Raw genomic sequence first — 26,116 nt, 5'->3', positions numbered from 1 at the left:
TGAACTTATCTGTACTGCTACGTAGCCTTTCATACATTTCCTGAGGGAAATAAAATAACAGCAGTATTGATAAAAGTAGAAACGTGAAAGTAATTTCCACGACTCCATCCCAATGGTGGGATTGACTTTCATTTATGAGGCTTGGAAACATTGCTATCGTTTAAGCTGCCCATGGATGGCGTGATGGCGAGCCATCTAAGCGTCTTTGACAGCTGCCATATACAGAATCTGTCCTGGCAGTCATCATCACACTCTGAAGCAAAAGACCAAATAAAGTAAACAACTAAAATATTTATTAACAGCAAACTCTTATCACGACACAGTCTTCAAGTCAAATGACACTTAACCCTTTGGGTACAATAAAGTTGGCCACTTTGATCTGGAGAATAAACAATGAACAGACCTGGAGGATTCCTCCGCCGTGTTCCTCTATCAAAAACATGAACAAGCACATCAGGATCTAGAAGGTCCAAAACTGCTTCTTTTAAAAAGTCAGACATTAAACACAATGGCTTGCTTTTTTTGTAGGAACTGAGTCAAGAACAACATTGTCATTTTCAATATTAGATTTTTTTTACATGTGTACATAGTTCTATTTTCGGGCTCTTATTAAGACTGTTCAGTTCATACAGACATGTGTTGGAAAAATAAAAATGTGTGAAGGGAGGTCTTTCCGGGCTCCTCGTCCATTTGCAAAGAATCCTGGGACTGATGCTGGTCTACACTTATCTGGAATACAACATTCTTCAGATCTGTCTGGGACACATTGATCAGAAATCTGTATACACAGGCGAGTCAAATACATAATGTTGTCTAATGTTGCCAAACGGTGAAAATACATTAAACTATGACCAATTATAAAAGGGTTAAGGCAAGAATAGAAAAATAAAGAAATAGTAAAAACAATAGAAATGTTGCTTCTCTGTCATAATCGACATGCAACTCTCAAATCCTAAGAAGCTGTGGTAGTGAGAATTATTCACATAGTCGTACTCTCTTTACAGAACCCTTCACTTTACACAGTATTTACAGCAAAACAGAGCCCATCCCACAAAAAGTAGTCACTGAAATTAACATGTTATTCATGAACACAATGATAATTAAAAAACTGTATAATTGTATCATATTGTCAGTATGTAAAAACATTTACACACAGACTTGCAAATAGTGTTGTTGTAGTCATTATATTCCATATCAAATCAATCAACAGAGCAATCCAAAAACATCGTTTTCAGTGATCCTTTGTACAAATGTCTGCTTTTGATTGCTGTGTTGATGGGTACAGATTTCATTTACATCACTTGTTTTTCTTTTGTGCCACCGTACTCTGTGCACAGTTGACCTTTTTAGTTTTACAAGAGGCATAGTGACTTTGGAGGACAGTACAGGGAAGAATGCTCAAGTGAGACACAAACAGATGTGGTGGCAAACAAAGATGAGGATATTGTGTCTGAGGGGTCAGAGGGGCGGCACACCTCGCTGCATGCAACTGTCCCCTTCAGAGGTTCAACAACCAGCATCAACTTTCCCAAAGTTACAGCACACAGGGAGGACAAATATGTTCGAAACACGACCACAAACAAAATCTAGTGTGACATTATCGTGTAAGTTTAGAACAGGGGACATTTATTTTAAACTCCTAAGACCAAAGTCACCTAATCAATACATCAATGTTTTTCCCTTTACAGCTAGTGTAGGCATTGAAGACACGACTAAACTCACACTAGCGGTGAAAATGACAAGATAATTTCATTTAGATTGACTCTTTACCAGAGGAAATTATTGTGATATTGAACCATAACATTCAAGAAGTGAGTCATTTCCTGCCTTTAGAGACCTATGGCATGCTCATATTTGTGTTTGTTTCTTGTCACTAATTTAAAAGGTGCTCTATATACACTGTTTTTGGCTATGATAGAGTGATGTGGTAGCTAGTGGCTCACGTTACGTTTTATAGTCACACAAACCACATGGCGAGGTGGGCACAGATGTGAATTCCATGCCTACTGATAGATGTTGTCTTACAAATGTCTCCAAGTTGGTGTGCTAGGATTCACAGTGTTCCTGACTTTGATACAGAATACTATTTTTCTTAAGAACTCCAGCCGGTTCGCTTTACCTAGAAAATGATCTTTGATGAAAACAAATGAAGGTTTCATTTTCACTGAAGGATTATCTCAATCTGTGGTGGCAGTTTTTCATTCTGAGGCAGCATCTCCTGGAAGAGGAAGAACAAGTCCTGATATCTACAACGCTGCTGTTATCAGGTAATCATTTCATGGTTGAAGCATAATTCATGGCCCCAACATGTAGTTCGCATTCCAAAGTTTGCTCTATTTTAACAAACTTTTGAGACAGCGTTGGAAATACCCCCTGGTTGTCTGTAGTGGAAGAAAAAAAACAGACAGTGATGGACACACAGGGTGATAACAACGACACTTGAGGGAAACGTTTTGAGACAAGCTTTTGGATAATGGAGAGAGGTGAGGACGGGGGGACCACTGCAGAGCTGTGAAAGTGTGAAGTGCACCAGACTCTCCGGCCTTATTAAGCCTTGCCGTCTGTAAACAAATTCAACACTTGGTGACCTCCTGGCATACTCAAATCCAGGCCTGCTTGATATGGCTTTAATTACACCCACCCTCCTGCTCTTTCTCTTTTGGTATGTCTCTCTCTCTCTCTCTCTCTCTCTCTGCTACTCTCTGTGTGCGCCATCTGCTTCAGAGCTAAGTAGCCCAGGGAGACGCCAGAGAAGTCTGACCCACACGAGTTCTGAAGATTTTAACAATAGCTACGACTGCTGCTTCATCTAGCCTGCAGGGATCTTTGGTTCACCATTGAACTGCTTACACAGGCTTTTGATATCATGACTTGTTATGGCAGTCAATCACATCAGAGAGGAGCCTCTGAGGCTGAGGGACGGCAGCGTTAATGGCTCAACAGACAACAGCTATGGGTACCACTTTACAATAAGACTACCCTTATAAAGGGTTTACGAATAGTTTTTAATTCCTTTATTAATTAGGTTGTGAACACTTTATAAATCATTAATAAGCTTGTATAAGACATGAGATAAACAGGGCAACTGTGACCGGTTGCTTGCCAAATAGTGAGCCCACATTTATCTGTACTGCTAAGTAAGCCTTATTAGAAATGGTAGTAACTCATTGATAAATGGGAATGTGTTTTACACTTTACAAGTCTCCCTTTTGTTAGTTATAAATGTTAGTAACTCATAAATAAATGGTCATAAAAAGATGCCAAGAAACATCAAGATGGAAGGGGGGAATCAACTCAGTGAACAACAAATACCAATGATGTGGGCTGATGAAGAAGACGAAGTAAGCAAAGTAGCCAATATAAGGCTTAGTCATCTTGCCAAATAGTGAGCCTGTGTTGATGTATGAAAACTCTTTTATAACTGGTTTATAAATGGTTCTTAATGATTAATAAAGTGTTTACCACCTAATTCATAACCTATTTATAAGGGTAGGCTTATTGTAAAGTGGTACCCAGCTATGTCCTAATTCAGAGCCTGGATCTGATGGATGTGACTCACAAAGACAGGACAATTAAAGTAACTGCTGGGGGTTGTTTGAAACAAACCACGGACACCCTCAGGTCTGCAATTACAGAGAGGGGCGAGACAGTGAATTCTACAAATGGGGCTAACAGTGAAAACTTCCAGACAACCAATCATGAGACAAGAAAAAGCCTAAATGGCTTCTTAACAAGATTTGTTCCCATTTCCAACACTGAGACACTGCTTGATGGTCCGACAAGCACTTCACAATCAAATCACTGTGACACTTCAAGACTGCACCTGACATGATCTGCCTCACAGAGACCAAAACTAATGATGCGTCCTGGTGCTGCTTGTAAAAACTCAAAGTGCCAGTAACACGTGAAGAATTGAGAACTTCATTATTAAAAGGAAGCATTTCATCCTATGGCCCTGATATTCATAGAGGCCTGAGTGTGAAACACATCAGACAGAATCTGTACTTTTAGGGCACATTACAGATGAGGTATTTGTCTAGCTTTCCCAAAGTTGTGATATCCTCATCAAACTATTTTCTGCTTCCCAGAAAACCATATCAAATGTGGGTGGATTACTTTTGTGTTACCACAATGATGAATGTTTTATGACAACTTCTACATTTTGCAACACGGACAGCCGGAACATCTCATAGTCTATTCTGTTTTGAATCCTTTCCCTCATGACAGCACTCTGATGCTCTGTTTTCAGATTTGAGACATGCTAAACACGCTTCCTTAAGACATTTAGTGAAATGGAAACAACACAAAGACACATACACAACACAGTGACTGTGTGAGAGCAACTATGGCCTCAGTCTCCTTCTGAGACACACACACACACACACACACAACACACACACACACACACACACACACACACACACACACACACACACACACACGCTCATTCAAACTGTAGCTGTTTGTCGAGTCACGGCACAAAAGCACAGCCTTCACACCCCAGTCTTTCCAGTGCATGCTTGTATTTTCGGTGCAAACACTGGCATGCACAGGTGTGTGCGTGAGTCCGTTATATGCATCCAAAGGGAGCGTCATCAGATGGAGGTGGGGGCGTGGCAGTGAGAGGACAGGACGAGGAGAGCTTTAGTTGTTCTGAAGGCAGTCGAGATCCACCGAGCAGCAAACATTCCCATTCTGAGCGCCGCAGCATGAAAAGACAGGAAAGATAGAGGGTGTTAAATATACTGCAGAGTTTTATGATATGCCGTAATGTTGCATGTCATAACACGATTCAGAGTCTGCCTGGCCATACAAATTTGAAATACTTAGACAGAATATAGAGGGAACTTGAAATTAAGTGTATCATTTAGTTTGAGGGTCAGTGCACACATTTTACAAAACGAAAAACGTTATCTTCTAGCAGTCATATCTACCCATTCAGTTTCATGATTATCTGCTATGGCTATGAGATATTCTTGAGCCTCCAAGCAGGGCGACATTTAGAACATTGAACAGTAGGGGTTTCCACAGTGATATTCCCAGTTGTCAATAACAGACCTCACTGTAGTGAAACTTTTTTATAGGAACTTTTTTACTTAGAAATAATCACCAGAAATCAATATCTTAGAAGACTCTGACGCATTAGACTCACTGTCACTGTCCTCATCACTTGCAGTGAGATATATTTAATATATATAAAACATTTCGGAGCACATCAATTATATATATATTTTTTAAATGGCACCATTGGGCAATACAAATCTTAAATCAACATATATCTTGCAAAAATAATTTTACATGTAGCTTAAAAAGGCACATAATAAAGAAAGCTTCCTGCATAATCACATCATGGCAACATCGGCATACAATATTATAAACATGAAGCAATATGTATTCATCAGGCATAAAGCAGAAATCTGCCGTTCCAAGATTCTTAGCTGAACTGACCCTTAAAAGGCAAATAGCCAACTGACCGGGCTAATGGAGCCTGCGCCCTCTGACTATGGGGGGCTTCAGCTTTGGCTGAAAGCGGCCCCCCACAGCTCAGAGGAACATCTCTGTCTTTACTAACAGTGATGCAGCACACTGAGAGCAGAGTGGGTGATCCCAGGCCTGAGCTCCGACTGTAGCTGTTACCACTCGCTGTGACCCCAGCGTGAGCGAGCACACTACAGTGGCTGGTTAGAACTTTTTGTTAAGCTCAAAGAATTTGGCAAAAGTATAGAACGTTTCATTTATGTTACCACTATACAAAAACACCTGCCATGTGGTATTAATTATGCTTTGGATTCACATACAAATGGGCAGAGCTGAGGGAAAACAGATTATTTTTAAATGTGTAGGGAGATGATCTGAGTTATGGTGGCATGTTCCTGACACATTGATTTGCAAAATAAGTCATTTTAAGACTGAATATACTTTCATCATCTGTGCAAATCAAATCTAATTTGTCATCATCTTAAAAGACAGACAAGCAGATGTTCTACCACACACAAACTCACTGTAGCACAGTTTCCAGCTTGAACACATTTTTACAGTACCAATAACCTATAATGCCTACAGTATATCATTATCTGTGTCATTGTAAAGGTACAGAGCAATTTGATTAATGACCTAATCTGAATAACCTTTAAGTAGCTGCATTCCATTTTTTTTGTACTACATGTACAGTTGCCTAGGTGCAGGGTTGGAGGTATTTTAGATCCGTTGAAAACACTTTTCTCCTTAAGGGAAACTGAGCAAGAATTATTTCTAAAAATGACCAAGTAAATACATTTGAAGTTGTTGAGGACCCCCTTGAAAATGAGTTATCGAGGGGTTTTCCTAATAAGGAATTTCCAACAATACAAATTGTTGTGATCTTTTAGTTGAACACTGAATTGTCGACACTAGTTGGACAAATAACGTCATTGTGGTTGTGGCTTTAACCTACCTTACACTCGCAGTTAGTACAGGCTGAGTTGGTCATATGCCATGTGTCCCCGCTCAGGCGGACGGCGCCTGCGGGATCCTGACACGTCTGCCGGATGTCGTACGACAGGTTGTCTGCCAGGCAGGGGTCTGTGACGCAGCGCGGGCAACACTCGCCCTCCGCCACCGCCGTGTACTCGCACATCAACACGGGGCAGACCAGAGGCCAGCTGTCCACCTCCCCCTCCTGAGTGAGGTAGAGAAAGACAAAGGTGGCACCAATGTTATTGTGTGTTGATTGTTTTGCTGTGACTCAGCTGATCAGGCAATTTCAGTTACAGCTCTCACACTGATTTGTTTCCACATCGCTAATTAGAGAGGAGATAATTATCAAAGTCTTCAGTGCATACATAATTAGAAGCAGAACGTGTGTTGAACAAAGCCCAGCTCTGAGCCTTGTGTTACAGATTCTTTGTTTTTTATGTCATCAGTTTATTCTAACAGACCACAGGGATTCAATATGAACACACGTGTTTGCGTGTGTGTATGTGTTCCTGTGAACTGACCATGCAGCGGCACTGCTGGCAGCCGTACTGCCAGGACGCTCCGCTGCGATAGAGTGTGCGTCCGCTCTGATCCAGACACTGGCTGCTGGGCCTGTTGTCACAGCCGGGACAGCAGAACAGGTCCTCCTCTGGGTCTCCACAGTCACAGGGTCTCCTTCTGCAGTACGTTTGCCCGTCCTGCGGGTCAGAGGGGAGTCACAGCATCAGGGGGGACACACACACTAAAGTCCTGATGGTAGCCTGACTCACTGCAAGTAGCTGACCTCAGAGAAATAGCGCAAAAATGCAAATGTTATAGTTAGATTTAAATTTGGTGTAAATACTTGTCTTTAGCATCCTTTTTAATGCTAAATGGTTTCTTAAAAATGCTTATTTTTTATTATCCTTATAGATTTCCTTTTTTTTCCTATCTACTTTGCAACACATTTTTTTTAGATTGCTTATGTTCGCACCACCAGATACCAAAGCAAATTCTTTGTATGTGTAAACGTACCTGGCAATAAACTTGATTCTGATTCTTTGCCTGATGTCATGGCTGAGAAGCGTTTGTATTTGTATTTATTTATTTATAGAAGGACCATGCATTCAAAAACGTTAATCTCAGCAAAGAGAAGAGATGCAATATGTTTCCGTGTCTTTGAATAGGTAAGGGATATTTACCACAGAATTCATTGTTACCGCAGTTACATGGTGTTCGGGAAAACACCCATTACATTAATTGCTTCTTCAAAATAGAAACAAAAACCCATTTAGTTAATTTGCAACTTTCAGCTCACATGCTCATCAAAGAACTCTAATTTGTTAAATACTCAGTGTGTTATAAATACAAAGTCTAAATACAGACACTACCATTATTGGCTGAAAGTTTAAGTGTCGAAAAGGAGTGAGCAACAATCACAACTATTTGACAATATAAACCTAATGTGTATAGGCAACTTCATAGGGTCAATGAGAAGGCCAAACGTCAGCTATTTTGTGTGAAGCAGTATAGAGAACCATGGATGCTGACACCAGACAAAAAGAAAACAGAAAGCAAAAAGAAAGCAATACAATTGATAAGATCACAGTAAGCTCGGTTTATCTCTTGTAAAATGTCTAGTGTGGGGGGTGACACAGATGTTGTCACAAGTTTATTAACCCATGGGAACATTCCTCTGCCGTTGCATCCCTGGCGGTTAACCCTGCCTCCAAGAGCTGTTGAGACTGAAAGATCCAGCAGTGTGGTAAAAGTGAAGGGTTTAGGGATTCCCTGAAGCCCTGAATGTCTTATCAGAGCCTTTTCATCTTTGAAAAGACTATCATCCTGGAGAGAACACTGAATGCCCCATCAAACAAATCCAACACTTAGGAATATGATCACGGAGCATATCTAAAGCCTCTCTCAGATGCTTTTAGTGAGAGCTAGTTGAAGCAATTGTTGAATTCTTGAGGAAAATGTGTTTTTATCACACTTCTTCATGGTGAATGAAGAATACAAAGGGAAATAATACATTGATAAATTGAAATGCAAGCGTTGGACACATGTGGGAGTATTATGAATAGTACGATGTTAGAGAAAATGCATTTGTTTGTTAAGGACGTTGTGAGCATACGACTGAAAATAAATCGGACTTTTGTTCTCGTTGAATGCAGCCCCCAATTTGTTGTATCTTCCGTTTACAGTGGAGGTATGCGAAACATAATCCTTCATGACTTCAAGGTAACACAACACGGTGTGAGTATTTTATATACAACTGGGGATTTTGGTGGTGTAGTATTTCTTTGCACACTGGGTCATTTGGGCAGATATTTCAAGGCCAGCATATCTACGAAATGTTTTAATGTTTTGGCAGAAACTCTCAAATCACAGCATTTCATCAAAGCAGTGACTAAAGCATACATGAGCAAGACATTTGGAGTCTGGGCCAAATTATCTGCCAGAGCTTTTCGAGCCGCCCTGTCCCTGGCTCTGCGTCCCTACCCAGAGAACTTTATGATCCATGTTACTCACCACAGCCAGCATTGTCTGGCCCTGGTGTGACATCGTTATGGAGAAGTAAAAATGTTATAAATAAAATGGCTATTAGAAATGTATTGGAGCCATAAAATCATTCCACATACTATTAAAAGGGCAATACAGAGCCAATATTTTATCGATGCAGATTGTCCTGCTACAGTAACCGCTCAGTCCCAGGGCAGCCGTACTGATGGCCTTCGTCTTTACAGTTAAGGCCCTTTACTTGCTGGGAAATTACTGCAACTTTTACCGTGCCGGCAAGGCGAATTAAGGCAAACTATTCATTTTAATGACAGGAATAAGACCAGGCGTGAATGCTAAAGCTGCACTGTTGTGCCAACCAAAGCAACATCATTGCAGTTTTAAGTGTCGGCTTTATTGACAACAACTTTATGATCACAGATGACATTCTCTTTAAAAATGTAAAATATGACATGTTTACAACAAAGTCATCACATGAGGTATTTCTATCGACTCTTTTCTTCTTCAAGCAAAAACAATTCTTAAATAAAATGTAAGCAATTGCTCCTTGTTAAGGCACATTTTCTAATTCATAACTCAACTTGTCCTTTTATTTTCCCTTGAATAAATTGTTAGTTAGTTTGGGAATTTGTTTTGCCATTAAGTTTCAATCTTTAAAGGTCACCTATTACGCAAAATCCACTTTTTCCTGTCTTTTATACATCAACATGTGTCCCCTCTGTGTAAAGAGATTCTGGAAGCTTCAGGAAAAAAGATTCTCTCTTTCTGTCCTGATCCATTTATATAAAAACCTGTCTGGAAAGGAGCTGATCAGATTTTGGCCACTTTATGATGTCACAACGATTTTTTGGCTTGTGTAACCATTAGTCAATCACCAACCAAGGTAACCCCCCACCCCACCTTATCACCCGAATCTCCTCCTAGAGCACCATTGTGTTCTCTTTAACCAAATATATCTCAGAGGGGCACCAAACACCAATCCGATCGACAGTTTCTTGTGAATCACCAAATAGACTATACTTTGTGACCCTGATTACCCCTTTCTATCTCTTTCACAAACCACAGTAGCTCAACCTCAGCGTATCTTTACACGCTGGGTCTATTTTGTCTGGAACAGCTCTTGGGTATTTATTTACCATATAATTCCCTTGTGAAAAGCAGGTAAATAAACATAACTACATGGCAAATTATGTATATCAATAGATGAGGACTGAAATGTCATAACTCATGATACACAAGTATGATAATCTATGTTCATATGAAATGGCAGGCTAGTAAATGTTCCATTTAGTCATTGAAGCATCATCCATCATTTTATACCAAATAACCCTCTGTCTCTGTTTCCTATTAATCTCAATCACCAAGCCTCACCTTCCCAAAGACAAACCTGATCAATATCTAACTTTCCTGCTGCCACACCATGCCACATTTAGTCAAATGCAATGACAAACAGATGGAAGCAATGAGGTGCTTTTTCACCTGGGGCTTCATTTGGTCTCGGGATGTAAAGTTGTTCAAAATATCTAATATGTTATGTGTTTGTTTCAAAACCATGCCTCCAATTATGTACATTCGGTAAAGTTGGACCTGAGAAATGATTCTGATTTATAAGCAACTTGGGTCATTTGTTGGTAGTTTTGGCAGCCCCTTCTAACACTTGTGATATCTTTGTTTTCTCTATGTTAATTGCTGAGCTCTGGGAAGAATGCAACATGACAAGGAAGTCTAACGTCTAGGAAATATGGGCATTCACACAATCATACCGTTTTTGGTCAAACCTATTTGCAAGAAAAAACTAAGGAGCAGAATAAAGTGATTTTCAAATATGTCTGTTGCAAAAATCTATTACCGTAGTTCCCGGTTAAAATTTGACTTCATTTGCTTACCGTAGCTCACTGCAAATCGCTTTCCTGCATTATTGCATCTGAAATGACTTGCGCCCTTTCTTCTGAGTTGAGTGTCTAAGTTTATCTGGTTAAAAGTTAGACTGTTTATCACCAATGACTAACCTATAAAACATTGTTGAAGTGATTTAACCTGTTTCTGATTCTGATTTCTGATTTCTGATTCTGACGTTGCTTTGTTTCCAGACCTACATTACTTTGGTTGGTCTAGTGATATCTTAACACCAAACCATCCATACAACAACACCAAAACAAGTTGCCTAAAGTAACCTTCCAGTGAAGAAAACTGTTTTAGATGCAGAAAAAAGGCATGAAAACTAGCCATGATAAAGAAAAAGAAAAGAAGAAGATTGATGGGTGCTCCATATTTCTTACCAGCCCAGTTCCCTCTTAGCTCTATTTCCCTTTATATAATCATTCATATCTTCATTGTTTATTCATCTAACTCTTCAAAAAGTTATATTCTCTGCATAAAAGTTAGTCTGGAACATTCTCAAAATGGCAAATTCATCAGTATGTCAGTCTGTTTTTGTTGTCGTACACCTTGAGGGTCTGGAGTTGGAAATGTAAACGGAGAAATTACAACCTTTCTCCTTGATTGGAGCAAGAGTCCAAGAGTAATATGTGTGTTTGTGTAATTCTTCGGTACCTTGCAGGAGCATTTAGCACAGCGGTCAAAGCTGGGTTTCCAATCCTCTCCGTTGCGTCTGATTCCTTCTTCCTCTGTGCAGTCGCCACCGCAGCCCGGACCAGACGTACACACACAGTCGTAGCCTCCCGGGAGGTTCACACACACACTGTCATTCCAGCAGGTGTGTGTCTGCAAATGGCACTCATCAATGTCTGGAAGAAAAAGAGTAGGCTTTGGTATATGCTTAACAGTCCCATTCTTCAGCTTTGAAGCAACATACCGGACAAGATACATTTAGCTTTTCCACAATAAAAAAGAAGCAAAAATATTTAACACCTCCATTTTTTACATTCATGCTTTAAATGTTCATGCAAGTCAGGACGTTGTAGTGTATTCCATTGTTTTTAGTGGTCTTTCTAGAAAAATACCACCATTGATTTGAAAATACAAAACCGGTTGTGAAATTAAACATAAAAAGGGACGGATATTGCAGCCCAATAGTTTTTTTGCAACTGATGATAAACGTATTGTGGTGTGACCTATTTCCTATTAAGTCTAAAATTGTTGATTGCAACATTGGAGTACTGCAGATGTTTGTATTTCTCTAGCTCAAATAGGGCCCGAAATTATGGCCAAGCGCTGCGCTCAAAGTTCATTATTATTTATTTCTACTTTGACCTTGTTTACCACAGACATTTTGCCGTTCAACCAATAAGAGGAAAGCTGTGTGTAGCGCCTCAATTTAGCAGGGGACCTAAACATAGGAGCAAGACTAACAAGCGGTTTTCACATCTGGCGGTGAGCAAAGAGCAAAGGCCTGTGAGTGCAGCTTGAGGGTTTGAAGAAGACATACTACAATAGTATGGAAGAACCAATAAGCACCATGCTGTAAATACACATATGACTTTCATGTATAACTTTTTCACACAATATACTAAACAAATTGCCTGTCAAATATAGATGCTTTGAATCATACTGGATTAGTTATCCCTGGCAATATATTTTTGGAGAAATGCACATTTGTCATTTAGCAGAACGCAAATGCAGCACAAGATGAAACTAGCTATGCCCAGGGAAAAGGGAACTTTGTAAAGTCTGTGGTGCACATTTACTTTTAATTACACTGTCCTCACATAATGAAGCCCTGCATGTATCACGTTAACATTTGTTATATTTGTATTGTGAACAAACTAATATCTTCGCCCTCGAGCCATGCCTTCAAATTAATTGCATTCAGTTGTTGGTATAAGCAGAAATGACTGGTTGCTGTGGTCAGTTATCCCCTCCAGTGATAACCGCAGCTTTGCACCTCCGTTTTAGTTTCTTCAATTTGCTTAATCAGTTCCTGTAAATTACTGTGTGTAGGATTCTTCTCCGCACATATATTGCACTGCAAAATAGACATTACATTACATACATTCAGTACTGTGGACCAGTGGTTCTCAACTAGTGAGTCGCGACCCAAAAGTGGGTCGCGGACCCGTTTCGAGTGGGTCGCGGATGTGTGAAGAAAGAAAAATAGAAAAAGTCAAACTTTTATTTTGAAGGCCCGATTTTCTAACGCTGTGCATGCAGTCGGCGTTGGACTGGAAGTACCGGAGACCATAAACCATTTTGAAAACTTCTGTCACATAGTGATCATCTTCTCAATAAAATATCTTTGCTGATGTTATTTCGAGTCTTCTGGTCAATCAGAATCAAGATTGTTGCTGGAAGTCCCCACGGAGAATAACTTTGCGGTAGAACTCTTTTTTATACATCCATGGTTACAACTTCAGATAAAAATGAACACATAATGAAATATTCGATGTATTGACCAAGTAAAAAGTGGGTCCAGTTGAGAACCACTGCTGTGGACAATCCCCATAGGAGCAATTTGGGGTGTCTTACCCAGGGACACAACGACATGCTGACTGCAGTGGGACTCGAACTTGCTACCTCCTGATTCGAAGTTCAGCGCACTATTCCACTGAGCCACAGCCTCCCCAAGACTATAAGCAGTTGAGATTTGTGGATATACTGGATAGTTACACTTTTGCTATTAATCACATTACATTGTCTGTCATGCACATGTTTAACGTCATCCAAACAAGTCATTGCATTATCATTTGACAAGAAATAAAACAGTTTTATCACTTTTCCTCTCTTCAAACTAATCGAAACAACATGAGCAGAGGGGACAGATGGCATCTTCTTTGCTAAAGACTGTGCCGAAAGTCTCTCCCTAACTTTCATGAAGCCATGACATTTTACTCTCTTTGTCCTCACTAAATGTTAGAGGAAAAGAAGAAAGTTCATTCGACATTAGCTCTGCTCTCCCCTGCCTGCACCTGCTGCCTACAGACATCGATCACACCCCCCCCCGACCCTGACAGCAGGCCACTGGTGTAGCATGAACAAAGGCCCCGAGTAGAAAACCGAAAGCTTATTTAAAAAAGGATTGGAAATTACGTGTTTTGTGCGGTTTCACTCCAAGCACACAGTGTGAGCAACACAGTCAACAAGCCCATTTATTTTGTACACTGTTAAGTGAGATGGAAAACTGTTGGGACGGGAAAATATTTATTTCCACACCTCTCTGTTTCCCTGCCGATACAATGCATTTAGGTTTTATAGGCTAGCAACATTGCATGGTAGCAAGTAAAGGACATAAACAGACTGGACTCAACGATAATGTGTCTATAGCTTTACTTTGTCACTGTTGTATTTTGAGCTGTTTTAAAATATTATTTTTCAAAAACTGTCCGATTTCACGCTCTGTCTGAAACGCTGAATCTTTGGTCCAGTAAGCCAAATCCTTCCTCTTGAAAAAAGTCATACTTCGGTTAACTAGCGAGAAAAAGATGATACTCCTTTGCAAAAGTAGTTATAAAGTACTGAGATGTGGGGCCTAGTAGATTTTAAAGTGTGTGATTCTTACGGATATAGACCAAACCAATAGACAGTAGCCTCAACCCCAAGAACAAATTCAAAAAGCTGAATTCGTAAACAACTTGTTTAAACAATGTAATGTTATGGAGGGAAAACCCAAGGCAGTAAAGACATGACTTTAACTAACGGACACTTACATAAAACTGTTAAGAGCCTCTGGCAATGACCACACTGTAAACACCACACAACATAAACTTTAACAATTTGCATCCCCATCACCAGCCAGTCAGACATGCCGTCAGACATGCCGCTGGTGAAGGATTAATGCTCTTCATGCTACATTCACCACATTCAGCCACAAGCTGCTGCTCGCAGATGAAGCGTACGCTTACATGTAGTGTGTGAAAGACAGTCTAACAACCAAACACAAAGCCCTTCGGCGAAACCAGCTGAGCACAGCCAAGCAAATAAAGAAAATGACACACACACCTAAATGTACGGTTACACATGGGAGCACTAATCCTTATTCACACAGGCATAGATACACACCCCACAAATAAATCCCTGTGACAGATGTCGGTAATTAGAAGGCAACCGAAAGCTCAGTATTTGAGTATTTAAATCATAGTTCTTTGGTATATCTCCCGGCAGCCCATATGGAAAGGTCATGTATATGACAGCGAGAGAGAAAATGATGCACGCACGCTGTCGTGACAGTGTGTGGGGGGGGGGGGTTTATGGTGTATTATCCTCATCGTTATGCACAATCTGTTTATTAAAGCCACCTGTCTCTCCCTAAGGCATTAGACATAATAAATGTGTTTTGAGATGCAGCCCATGCAGCGCTCAGTCAAAGTAATGAAGGAAAAAGGACGGCTGCTTTCAGCTCATCTGCTCTTCAACACAACAGTATGCAGAGCAACACAACGCAACATGATAAGGGGAATGCATTGCGGCATAGAACTATCCTGAATAAAAACGTAGGCTCTGGGGTATTCTCAGTTGGGAGCAATTGAGAGCGCTTTGGAGCATGATTTCCAGTCAGCTGTTTAACTTTAGCACCAAGCTAGCTTCTTCCTATTTTGGTGGTATGTTTCTCACCATAGGAAAACAACGGCACAGTGAGCACGTATTATATTTTACACATTTTACATCCACCTTCTGTATATCATTGCAATCTCTCAACCTGTCTTTCTTTTATCTGTATTTAAAAAAAAATACATCTTTTAAATCTGCTTTTCATAAACCACACCTCCAAAAGAGAAGATGGTGCTTTATTCATTGTCACTGGATTCATCTACAAATATAACACATTCTAAACGATGTTCTTTTACAACCTTATATCATTAATATCTTCTTTCTAGAATCAGCTCGAGAGTTCAGTCTGCTCTGTAGTAACGACCTGTCTATACTCGCTGTGGCACCTTTTCCTCGCATGTCTTGTCACGATGCTGACGGTTGAACAGCGAAGATATAGGGCTAATGGGAAATGGTGTTTGTTAAAGCCTGCTGAAACAGGAATTAATTAATAAACAACACCATTTGATTTGATTTTTTATTATTTTTAGCTGTCATCCTTAATCCAGACATTTGGAGTTAACCACATACTGTGGACTACGATCACTTTGAGTACATTTTTTTAGATTTAATCATGTTTTCATTTGTAAAAAATCTCAATGTGATTTTAATTAAGTGATCTTATTTCCGGTTTAAATTTGGTGTGAGATGTTTACCACTTATATGAACCCATTGACTATGCTTCTTATGTGTAAAAATGCATTAAACATGTGGAGGATAAAAATATATTCTGTTCAACATAAAAGGTATAACCCAAAGTGGAAGAGCGCATTTCATCACAGATAAAAGACTCTTTTAGATTCATGTGTCACCCAGTGGGAATCCTAAAAAGCAGCACACCCAGTTGCTCCTTGTGCCTAACATGAATTATCACCACTAGCACACAGTGCTCTGTTCATTTGACAAAAACCCAGCACATCCTTTAAGTGGAAGGCCACAAACATTCACCAACTCTGAATAATTCCCACATTTGCTGTGGCGGCAAAACACTGGATATAATAAATTGTCTTCAGCAACTCATTACCCTTAATAGGTTTTGTGTCTTTCAGAAAATAGTGTGTGAAAGTGATGCTTTTTGGGTGTTAATTTGCATCTGAAAGTTAAACTAAATCTAAGGAAACAAAGCGAATTATGTGCACCACTATACATCACACGGACAAAGACACTGCTTTGACAAAACATTATCCTCCTCCATCTGCCCACTAACTCTCGCCCTTCCTGCTTTCTACTGTTCACAAACTGTAGGCCAACATGCAACCGCTGATACAGTTAACTGGCTGACGCCGCTTCTCTCTACTTTGATCCGTCTCTCTTATTACCAAATGCTACTTTCTGTTTGGTTGACTCATGAGAGTGGGTTGGAGGGATATTGTAGAGGGGAAACATCCTGGTAAAGTGTCATTCGTACTTATTTCCCCTGCTGGCTGACAGCTTAATACTGCAAAGTGGGGGGAGAAAAGGTTGGGGTTTCACTGTCACAACTTCAAGCACTTTTCTGGTTAATATGTGATACACACAATATGACACACTTGTATCAATTTATGCTGTAACGTCTTTAAAAGCAATGTGGTTAATGGCATCTCTCAATGACTTGCTCATAAATGCTTTCACTCATTACATAGTAAACATCATATTTCCTGTCATGGATAGGAATATGTATGCTTTTGGTCTCAGTGTTAATGTCCAATTAGACTTCTGACTGATAAGTGAGGTCTTCATTTGAGTCATTTGCTGCAGAAATGAGTTATATGTCTATTTGTTTATGTAATTACAACATCTTTTAAATCATTCTGATTGGAAACTTCTTTGTAGAAAAACAAACAATGTGAACAAAATGCTTTGGTCTTAGCTGTCTGCACACACTTTCAATGTACACACAAGCATTGGCCTGGTGCAATGGAAACACAGTAATCATAATGTTCTTGAATCAAGAGACTTAAACGACCTTTACGTTTACATTGGACCTGACCAAAAAGAAGAATTTCGAATTGTCCATGGACTCAGACCATTACCGCAGCATAATCCTCTCTGCCGTTGATTTGTGTGTTTAATATGTTCCAAGTGTCCGATGCTTTGCCAAACATTTGCTAAATACGCAACTTCTGGAGGAGCTTAAGAGCCATAAAGTGACACAAAAGTAGTACAGTTAGGAAATGACTGACCACAAATGGCAGGAATTTGTATTTACTTCAGAAATAATTGTTGAAACTTTATTTCACCATCGCTCGCAGGATGGACTCAACTACAAGGGCTGAGTTTTTGACACCCTGCAGATTGATGTTTTTCCTTTGATATAACCAATAAGTGAAATAACTATTTAAACTTCTATCTGTGATACTCAAGATGTTAGCATTGTGACATTTTAATTATTTTTGCCATGTTTTTTCAACACTGACAGAAGAGAATAAGAGTTGTTTTGAATGTGCACAGTCATTCCCTCAGCAGGACTCAAGTGTTAAGTTAAAACAGATCATGGGGACAAGATTGGTTTCTTAACTCATCGTTTGATGTAGACATGAACTCCATCATTTTTACATTATCGAATTATAAAACGATAAATAGACCCAAACGATTCCTGCTGACTTCTAATTTCCACTTTGTCACTACCACTTAGCCAAGACGATGCCAGAATGAACAGCAAGGCATTATAAGACTTGGACATTATCAGACATTATTCATTCAGAGCCTGTGTGTCCATTTCATGTAATGTTTTGGCTGTGAAATTATATTGTATTCATGTTTAACATATTAAGGAACACTCCAATTCCAACATGTAAATATTACCAAGCCATTTTGAAAATAATATAGCTTATTGCAATTGATTTATTGAACATATATAGTTCAACTGAATTCATTATTGCGAATTATTGCCTTCTAACAACTCTGAATTGAGAATGAACAGTAAATCTGAGGATGGACACATTCGTAAGAGACTATTTGAGTTGGTGACTGAGATGCTATGGACTAGTCTGACATATGCGGTCCGTCTGTCCATCACTTTCCATAAGAATTACATTTGAGTGAAACCAATTTCGGAGGGAAGCTTCTGAAATCATACCTCCCCCTCAAAGTAAATCATTCAAAAGCGAGCTGCTGATGTAGCATTTATATTTAAATGTTAAGTGAAAGCGTTTCATTCAGTCAAGCGGTCCTGTTTGCTGCATCTATTACAGTTTTACATTAAGTGCTATCGGCAAAAATAAAAGCAGTGCCTTGGATTTTTTGAGTGATATTTATTATTCTGAGGTCCTGCTCTCCTTCAGGCAGATTGTCATCTGTAATATGCTGAACCACTGAAAATCGTGATGTGCGGGTAATGTATGTGCTGATTTATGGAAGATATTTCAGCACAGAAATACACTAAGACGGTTGCAATGGTAAACATTTTACCATACGTGCGGGAACCTGTTTTCAGTAAGGGCGTCTTACCAGATTTGGAAAACAAATACATTTCCTCTAACTAAATCTGAAACATTCCTGGAAATAATAAAACAGTATAAACTGATCAAAATGATCAATGTTATTTGATCAACATACTTAGCAGCATCTGAGTGGCTCAAATCTGCACAACTGATACAAAAGTATAACAAATCTTTGTATTCAACATTTCAAATATGTTTTGTTTCAGATAATGTGGAAGTCCTCAGTATTGAGTTTCTGTTTTTCATTTCCTAACCTCCACAGGTTAATTGTGGCTAAGTTGCCGCACTGTTGGACACCGAGCTCCAACACAATAAGAAACATAGATTTAGCAGGAGAACAGTTTCCAGGCAACGTAAAAGAAAAACAGCTTATAATCGTGCCTGGAAATGTATAGACATGCAGGATAATACTTACTACAGAGCATAATGTGATAGTAGAATAAAAAACCTGACCGCATTACAGATATGGGGGGGAGATAAGCAGCAGAAGTAAACTCAACTGAAATATTATTGACTTCTCTTTGCTCGTGTTTCAGTTATTGCTCTATTGTTCCTCTTGAGCCACTGTGTTATAACCGGGGGTAAAAAGCTAACAAGTTCATTTATTGAATTACTGTACTTAAGTACAAATTGAAGGTACTTGCATTTAACTTGAGTATTATCATTCGTTGCCACTTCAAATTATTCTCCACTACAATTCAGAGGCAAATACTTTATAGTCCATTTTAAAGCTTTAGTTTACAGTTCATCATATACAGAGTACCAATTTACTTTATATGTTTCTTTATGTGGGAATTTATGGTTTTGTGGGAGCGCCTGTGACTGAGGGTGCATTTCAACATCTTCAAGCAGCACAAGGCTAACGTGTGTTCCTCATGAATATCTCATCAAGGATCGTGTGTGTGGGATACACACCGCATGTTAACCCCAGCTGTGAAGGTGTGAAGACCTCTGATTAGCCTGCTCGTAAGCAGTGATGATCCGATGTCTGTGGGGACCGTAAGCAACAATACCCCAGGGGCCCAATCGACCTGTTGAGCTGATGCCAGTGGACCTAACGTTTTTTTTTTTTCCTCTGTGCCTTGTTTATTTTACTCATAACCATTAATATTATATTTCATTTTTTTTTATCTCGTCTCATTCCTGCTGCCCAAGTGGAGTACCCTATGTGCTTAATCTTCCACAATTCTGTCTAGCATTATTTAAATAAATATTCGTCCCATAATTTTCTTTCTAAATGGAGCAAGCCTATAGAATAATGAAGGGAGAAACTGAGAAAACTGAGTGGGCTTGACAACCAGCTGGATGGCATATTAAAGCACACATATATATCCATATACTGTATAACATCAAGCCAGCATCTGTCTTCGTACATGCTAGATTTTCAAAGAGCATAAATGAAACAAAGAATGGCAATAAAGTTATGATGTAGGAGACCAGAGATAAAAGGGACCTGCAGAGCAAGCCTCGCAGTGACAGTATTCATAATTCATGAGCTTGTGAACACAGAAATGGGGGGATAAGCAAAGCAATTAAGTGGTGCGCTCAGGCACTGATATTTCAAGCAGTGATAAGGATATTTACAATGCAACGTATGCTTACCAATGCAGGATCTCCCATCGAGCAGGTAGGAGCCATTGTCATGGAAACCACTTCTGCACTCACAGTGGTACCAGCCGGGCAAGTTGACACAGCGAGAGTGATTGTGGCACTCGATCAGGCCCTCTGCACACTCGTCAATATCTGAGGACACAAAAACACACAGCAGCGTCAGCATCAGTCCAAGTTATTTTCAGAAACTTAAACTTGAAACTTCAGCTTCTTCCTTGTTTGCCTGTCTTTTGATCAGTGCTCGATACAACAGCAGATTTTGATCAAATCAGAGCGAAAAACCGCCGCCACAACAGATGAGCTGGGTCAGCCGCTACCCACATTACCCAACCCAAAACATCTCAGCAGCTCTGTCTGCCGCAGCAGGAATCAGAGTTTATTGGAAATCACACCATTTTACAGCAGAGTTGTTTCCTTCCTGAACTTCTCTTTTTTCTTTTCCTCGCACATCCTGCTATTTCTACTCCGCTTGCTTTGTTTCTGGTGTGTGGCGTGCATACATATGACCAGCCCAGAGGCGTTAGGTCCTCGCTACTTCTCCGGAGTAGCAAATCCCTCTCATCCATTATGTATGGAGTGAGCTTTGCTTCTCATATGCAGCTCTCTAGCTTCTGGCTGCATAAGACCTGACCTGAGCACACACCCTGATGGTTTAACCCTGACCTTCAGTCACACCTTCATTCACCTAAAAGCAATCAATAGCAGGGGAAAAGTATAAGCACCGTTTGGATAGGATCATGTTTAATGTTGTCGTTGAAGAGGGGAAATCCCACATTTTTTAAGCAAATCGACAAATAAATGTTTAATAGTTTAACCAGCAGGCACTGCATGGTATGTAATGGGTCCTAATATTCATGTCCAGTATTGTGTCAAAGCAGTACCGCCAATAATGCAAGGAAAGCAACATCTTGGTAACAAACAAGTTTAAAGCTTCTAATTTCTTAATCTGATTTAATATGGCACCATCGTGAATGACAGACGTCAGAAAATGTAAAGCATATTTCTTGTCTGCATCAGTGTCTTCATTTTTTGTATGCTCTTTAAGACTCTGTTGAGTTCAGCTTCAATACAAATGTCTAACATAACAGCGGACACATTTTGGCTATTTCAGGAGATGTTCTCTGCTTTCCGTCTTTACTTTAATAAGGACAGATCTCTTTACTGAATAGATTTGCAGTTGTCAGCTTGCGGAGCTTGTTATGTATTTCAAAAGAAAGTAAATGCTATTCATGCAGTTCGCCGATACGGATGCATATTTTCGACATGAGGGAAGGTTGTGTCTTTTATCTCCCTTACACCTTCACACTGACTTTTACCATTGCAGACAGCTATCTGATGGGCTGAAAATGCTTAAAGACAATACATATACAATTTATAAATAAAAGAAAGAGATGTTGATCTTCTAAGTAAAGTCTTGGTCAGATAAAAAACAGGCATATTCTCCAAAAGGCTGTGTGTTGGTCTGTGGACACATTTGTATGATTGTGATAGAATCGCAACTGTCATAAAACAAACCGGCGTGAGATTAAAAAGAAAGCTGTCTTTGAAATGGACTTTGCTCAATTAAGGCCCCTGACCTCTGGTCTTTAGTTTGAGAATACATTTAGTTTTAGTTGAGTTAGGGAAGAGAGAGATTCATATATTCTTAATTATATTATTCTTATTATTATATATGCTTAAATCAAAATGTTCTGCAAAGGTTGTAATACTTGCTATATGGTCATGAATATCTGCCAGTCATCCTTTTAATCCAATCAGTAAGTAAATATGTATACTTTAATACAAATTAAAGTATGTTATTTTTAAACAGTTTATCCATTCATGGGTTACATAAATACTATAATTAGTAAAATATATATATGTTTACGTTGTTGTAACTAATTTACAGTATATGTTGTTATTCAGTGTACACACACTTAACAATTTACACATGTTTATCTCTATACAGATAAAAAAGAGACTCAGGCTGAGTCGTTTAGCATTTTGTGTTGAGGTTGTGTTGTTAGTCTGTTGGTAATAAGACGTGACAGCTGCTTGGGGGGCTGCCCTCTGTCAGCCTCTCGGGTCAGAGATCTGCTCAGAGCTACACCAAAAGATTCCCTCTCTGACATCTCACTGAAACACACCAAGATTAAAGGTGACTGGTGACGCAGAGCAGCTAACCCTTTAACAAAAGAGCAGTGCTGTGCGTGTGCCTGAGAAAGCATACGTCTGCGTGCTTGGGCCTGTTGCATGGTGGCATGGTTTCCTTGAGATCCAATTCATCAATAACTTCCTCAACCCAATTTATTTCAACCAAATAACTTTTAATACTTCCGATATATATATTTTTAAACTTATGTAACTGTGATCCAGATTTAATTACACCTGGGCAAAATCTATTAAAAGGGGCCTCCCTCTGGAGGGAACTATGGGATTGCAGCCTTTGCAGACCCTTTCCATGCACAACAACCTATTTAACACACGACAGAAAGGGGAAAACCCCAACAAAGCATAATAGGGCCTCTTTAAAGAACAGAACTTCTCAAATTGCTTCACAATCCTCAATTCATACATTCACGATGAACAATTGTTCTTGCATCTCTACTGTAGACTTATACATTGAGATGGGATTCATTTAGATCCCGTCACTTTTCTGCCAACATGAGGATTTTGTTCTGGTTCGAACAACATATATTGTTTATGGCACAATGATTTAATCAAAATAAGGCAAGATTAGTTATTCATTACATGTATTCCTTTTTAATAGCCAACATTCAAACTTTCAATTTAGGCATATTTTTTTAAACTACAAATTCAGTACACTGCCTTGCTTTGCAAAAACAAATAAGTATGTTCTTGTTCTTGAAGCAATGGAAGGGGAACATAAAGGCCTGCCTGGAAATCTACAGTGCCAAACAAAAGGTGCCTCTGCTGCACTCCTTCCTAATAACAGTAATTCTGCTCTACACTGCAACACTGTCCATAATTGATGAAAAGTGACAAAAGGTTTTTCACTGCTACTATCAAACACAACCACTTTAATTGCGAGGTATTTTAAGAGCTGCAATTCTTCTTTTCATCTTAAATACATTTTTGAATGGAAAATTAAAACGTTCAACATTTATTTAATCTGCTCTCTCTTTCATGTATCTTTGGCTTCTCTGCAAGTCACAGCAGATAGTGACACACATTTCACTGTTTGGACTCTACAGCCCTGGAATTAAAAACTATGGCTATAATTGACCTGCCTACTATCAGCTTTAACAATGTGTCAAGGTGTTTGAAACTATACTGGGTGAAAAGTGTGGAGAAATATCTTATAGATATATAGCAGAACAATGAACCTATAGAAAAGACAACCTATAAGAGGAATGCTCATTTCAATGACCTGATCCAGACACAGCTGATCATTAGTTTCATTTGCTTGATTTAGCTTCCAGGTGTTGAAAACTGTCACTGCCAACCTGAACTTCAAGCAATGTTTTTTTTGTTCCGGCATGCAATTAAGTGTTTTCGGAAATCCTTTTGTCTCCATTTATCCATTCCTACTGTCTCCATCTTTTGTAATATTTATATACTTTATCATACAAGTTTTGGGGGTTAGGTCTTGTGTATTTTTTGTTTAGTACACCCAAAGATGAACAGGAATTCCGGAGTGAGAGAGGGGTGGACTTTCAGATTATTGTCTTCACCTTGAATAAATAATAGTTTTGGCTCTTTGGAGGCGGTATTGCAATATTCACTATTTGTTAAGATTCAAATGTAATTTTCATACATTTTGAGTTTAAATGTGTCTTCCTTTTTTGAAATTTTTTGTGCACTTGTGAATTTTCCCATCGATCAACAACGTATTATCCTCACAATGGCATGAGGGAACTGGGAATGGTTCATTCTATAGGGAGCATGAATGTGCTCTATAAATTAAATGGGAAATAAAACTGTTTTACATGCAGTACGTTGCCAAAATCCTGCCTGCCATATTTGCCATCTTTAAATTAATGCTATGTATTTAAATGTGACGACAATGCTTATCAGCACAACACATATTTCAATGACGGATCCACAATGAAAGAAGAGCTGAAAGTGAAAACCCAAAGTGAAAAGATGATCCCTCTGATCTGAGACCTGTGATAATCCACTGCACCAATTGTAAACTCAGAAATAAATACTAATTCTACCAGGACGCTCTATCTCTTTTTATGGAGAGCACCTTTTATTTAAAAGCCCATTCATCACCCGCCTTGTAAAGCCTTTTCATGTACAGTAGATGCAATAAAAGATCACTTCATTCACACACAGCTAATAATTCCTTTTGCTCAATAGTCCTATAAAGCTATTTGTTAGCTTGTTTGTGTGTGTGAACAGCCCTTCCCATCTGTGGCAGTGATGTGGACAGGTGACCTTCCTGTGGTATAAAGTACAATATGCTCAAGTACACACACACTCCATCAATCTTTGTTATAGCCAGAGGAAGGAAAGCAGCCCGACAGCATATCACATTTCCTTCTCTTTCCTTCCATTAGAATGCAAACGAGAGCACTAAGTGCTTTCTGCTGGGCTTCACTTCCTCCCCGCCTGTGGATTATCCCAACATGGAAACGCAACGACTTTACGACGTCTCGGACTGCTAAAGGAAATGGAAGTAATCCACACATAGTTAAAATAATCCCCAAACTAGAGAATACTGGGGCCTGCTGATCTTTTCATGGTTTTTCTTATAGCAGCCCAACCTTGAAATAACATCCGGAAAATGTCGTAAGAACCATTGACAGTAATATGCTTTCAGACAAAAAATGATGTAGGTGTTTGATGTTACAGTTTACCTGATAGTCTGTGAACATTACATTTAAATTACATTTACAAGCTGCTGAATCAAAAGACCAATTGTAGTGACCACAGTCAAGTAGTATTAAACAATGGTGGGCCGTCAGGGCCAGCAAGACATTCTCTGCTGGCCTAAACACTATCTGAATCACCGACTAACCTTTTAATGTTTTTTCACTAACATTTTATTAACAACAGTTATTCAATTATTTCCAATAATCTATTCTCTTCATTTTATATCTTGTATCTGTGTTGCGCTCAGTTGTACTGTGTCCAGTAATGGTTGTTAATGTTGGAGCTTTTATCCAATCATATTTAAGTCAGAATGTGTTGCTGGGTCAAAGGAATCTGCCCCGAGGCCTTCAGAATCAACAGTGCGGGTGCTCGTAGCTTAAAATGAATGGCAATTAAACTGTTGCATTGACCAATCAGATTTGCGGTTAGATTTTGAAGTGAATTGGAAGTGGTTGCTAGCTGTTTTTTCAACCCACAATGGCTGACAGCAGAGGAGAAATTGATTTGGTGAAGCTAGCAACCACTTCCAATTCACTAGCTACGAGCGGTAGGGCAGGGGTCGGCAACCCGCAGCCCACGGGCCGCATGCGGCCCTTTAAGCCCTCTGCTCTGGCTCCCTTGAGTTTAGACAAAAATAAGAAGGAAATAAAATAAAAGTATTTGTAGGACTATTTATATTGTGTTGCATGGTTGAAAATGTTTCGTATGTTGTATTTTGAGGTGATACTGTGAGACATAAATAAAAAACAAAACGGTTTTAATTAGGTCAACTAAAATATGCGTCACATCCTGCTCCGGTCCCGCGCGAGCGCCTTTTCTTGGAG

General features: G+C 39.3%; 1 protein-coding gene across 1 annotated transcript in view; it reads right to left on the bottom strand.

The window, feature by feature from the left end:
• Nucleotides 1-305: 305 nt before the first annotated feature.
• LOC117468091 (protein kinase C-binding protein NELL1-like) overlaps nucleotides 306-26,116 on the bottom strand; it is a 363,350-nt gene continuing 337,539 nt past the window's right edge. The window contains exons 16-20 of the mRNA XM_034112071.2: nucleotides 20,463-20,603; nucleotides 11,509-11,702; nucleotides 6,978-7,154; nucleotides 6,434-6,658; nucleotides 306-4,695 (exon numbers count right to left, since the gene is read on the bottom strand). Of these exons, the coding sequence (XP_033967962.1) occupies nucleotides 4,645-4,695; nucleotides 6,434-6,658; nucleotides 6,978-7,154; nucleotides 11,509-11,702; nucleotides 20,463-20,603 (788 nt within the window). The 3' untranslated portion in view covers nucleotides 306-4,644. The remainder of the gene's footprint in view (nucleotides 4,696-6,433; nucleotides 6,659-6,977; nucleotides 7,155-11,508; nucleotides 11,703-20,462; nucleotides 20,604-26,116) is intronic.

Source organism: Pseudochaenichthys georgianus, chromosome 3 (assembly GCF_902827115.2).
Source record: "Pseudochaenichthys georgianus chromosome 3, fPseGeo1.2, whole genome shotgun sequence".
Taxonomy (NCBI): Eukaryota; Metazoa; Chordata; class Actinopteri; order Perciformes; family Channichthyidae; genus Pseudochaenichthys; species Pseudochaenichthys georgianus.
The sequence above is the reverse complement of the archived record's forward strand: the minus strand, read 5'-3'. Positions and strand labels throughout refer to the sequence as shown.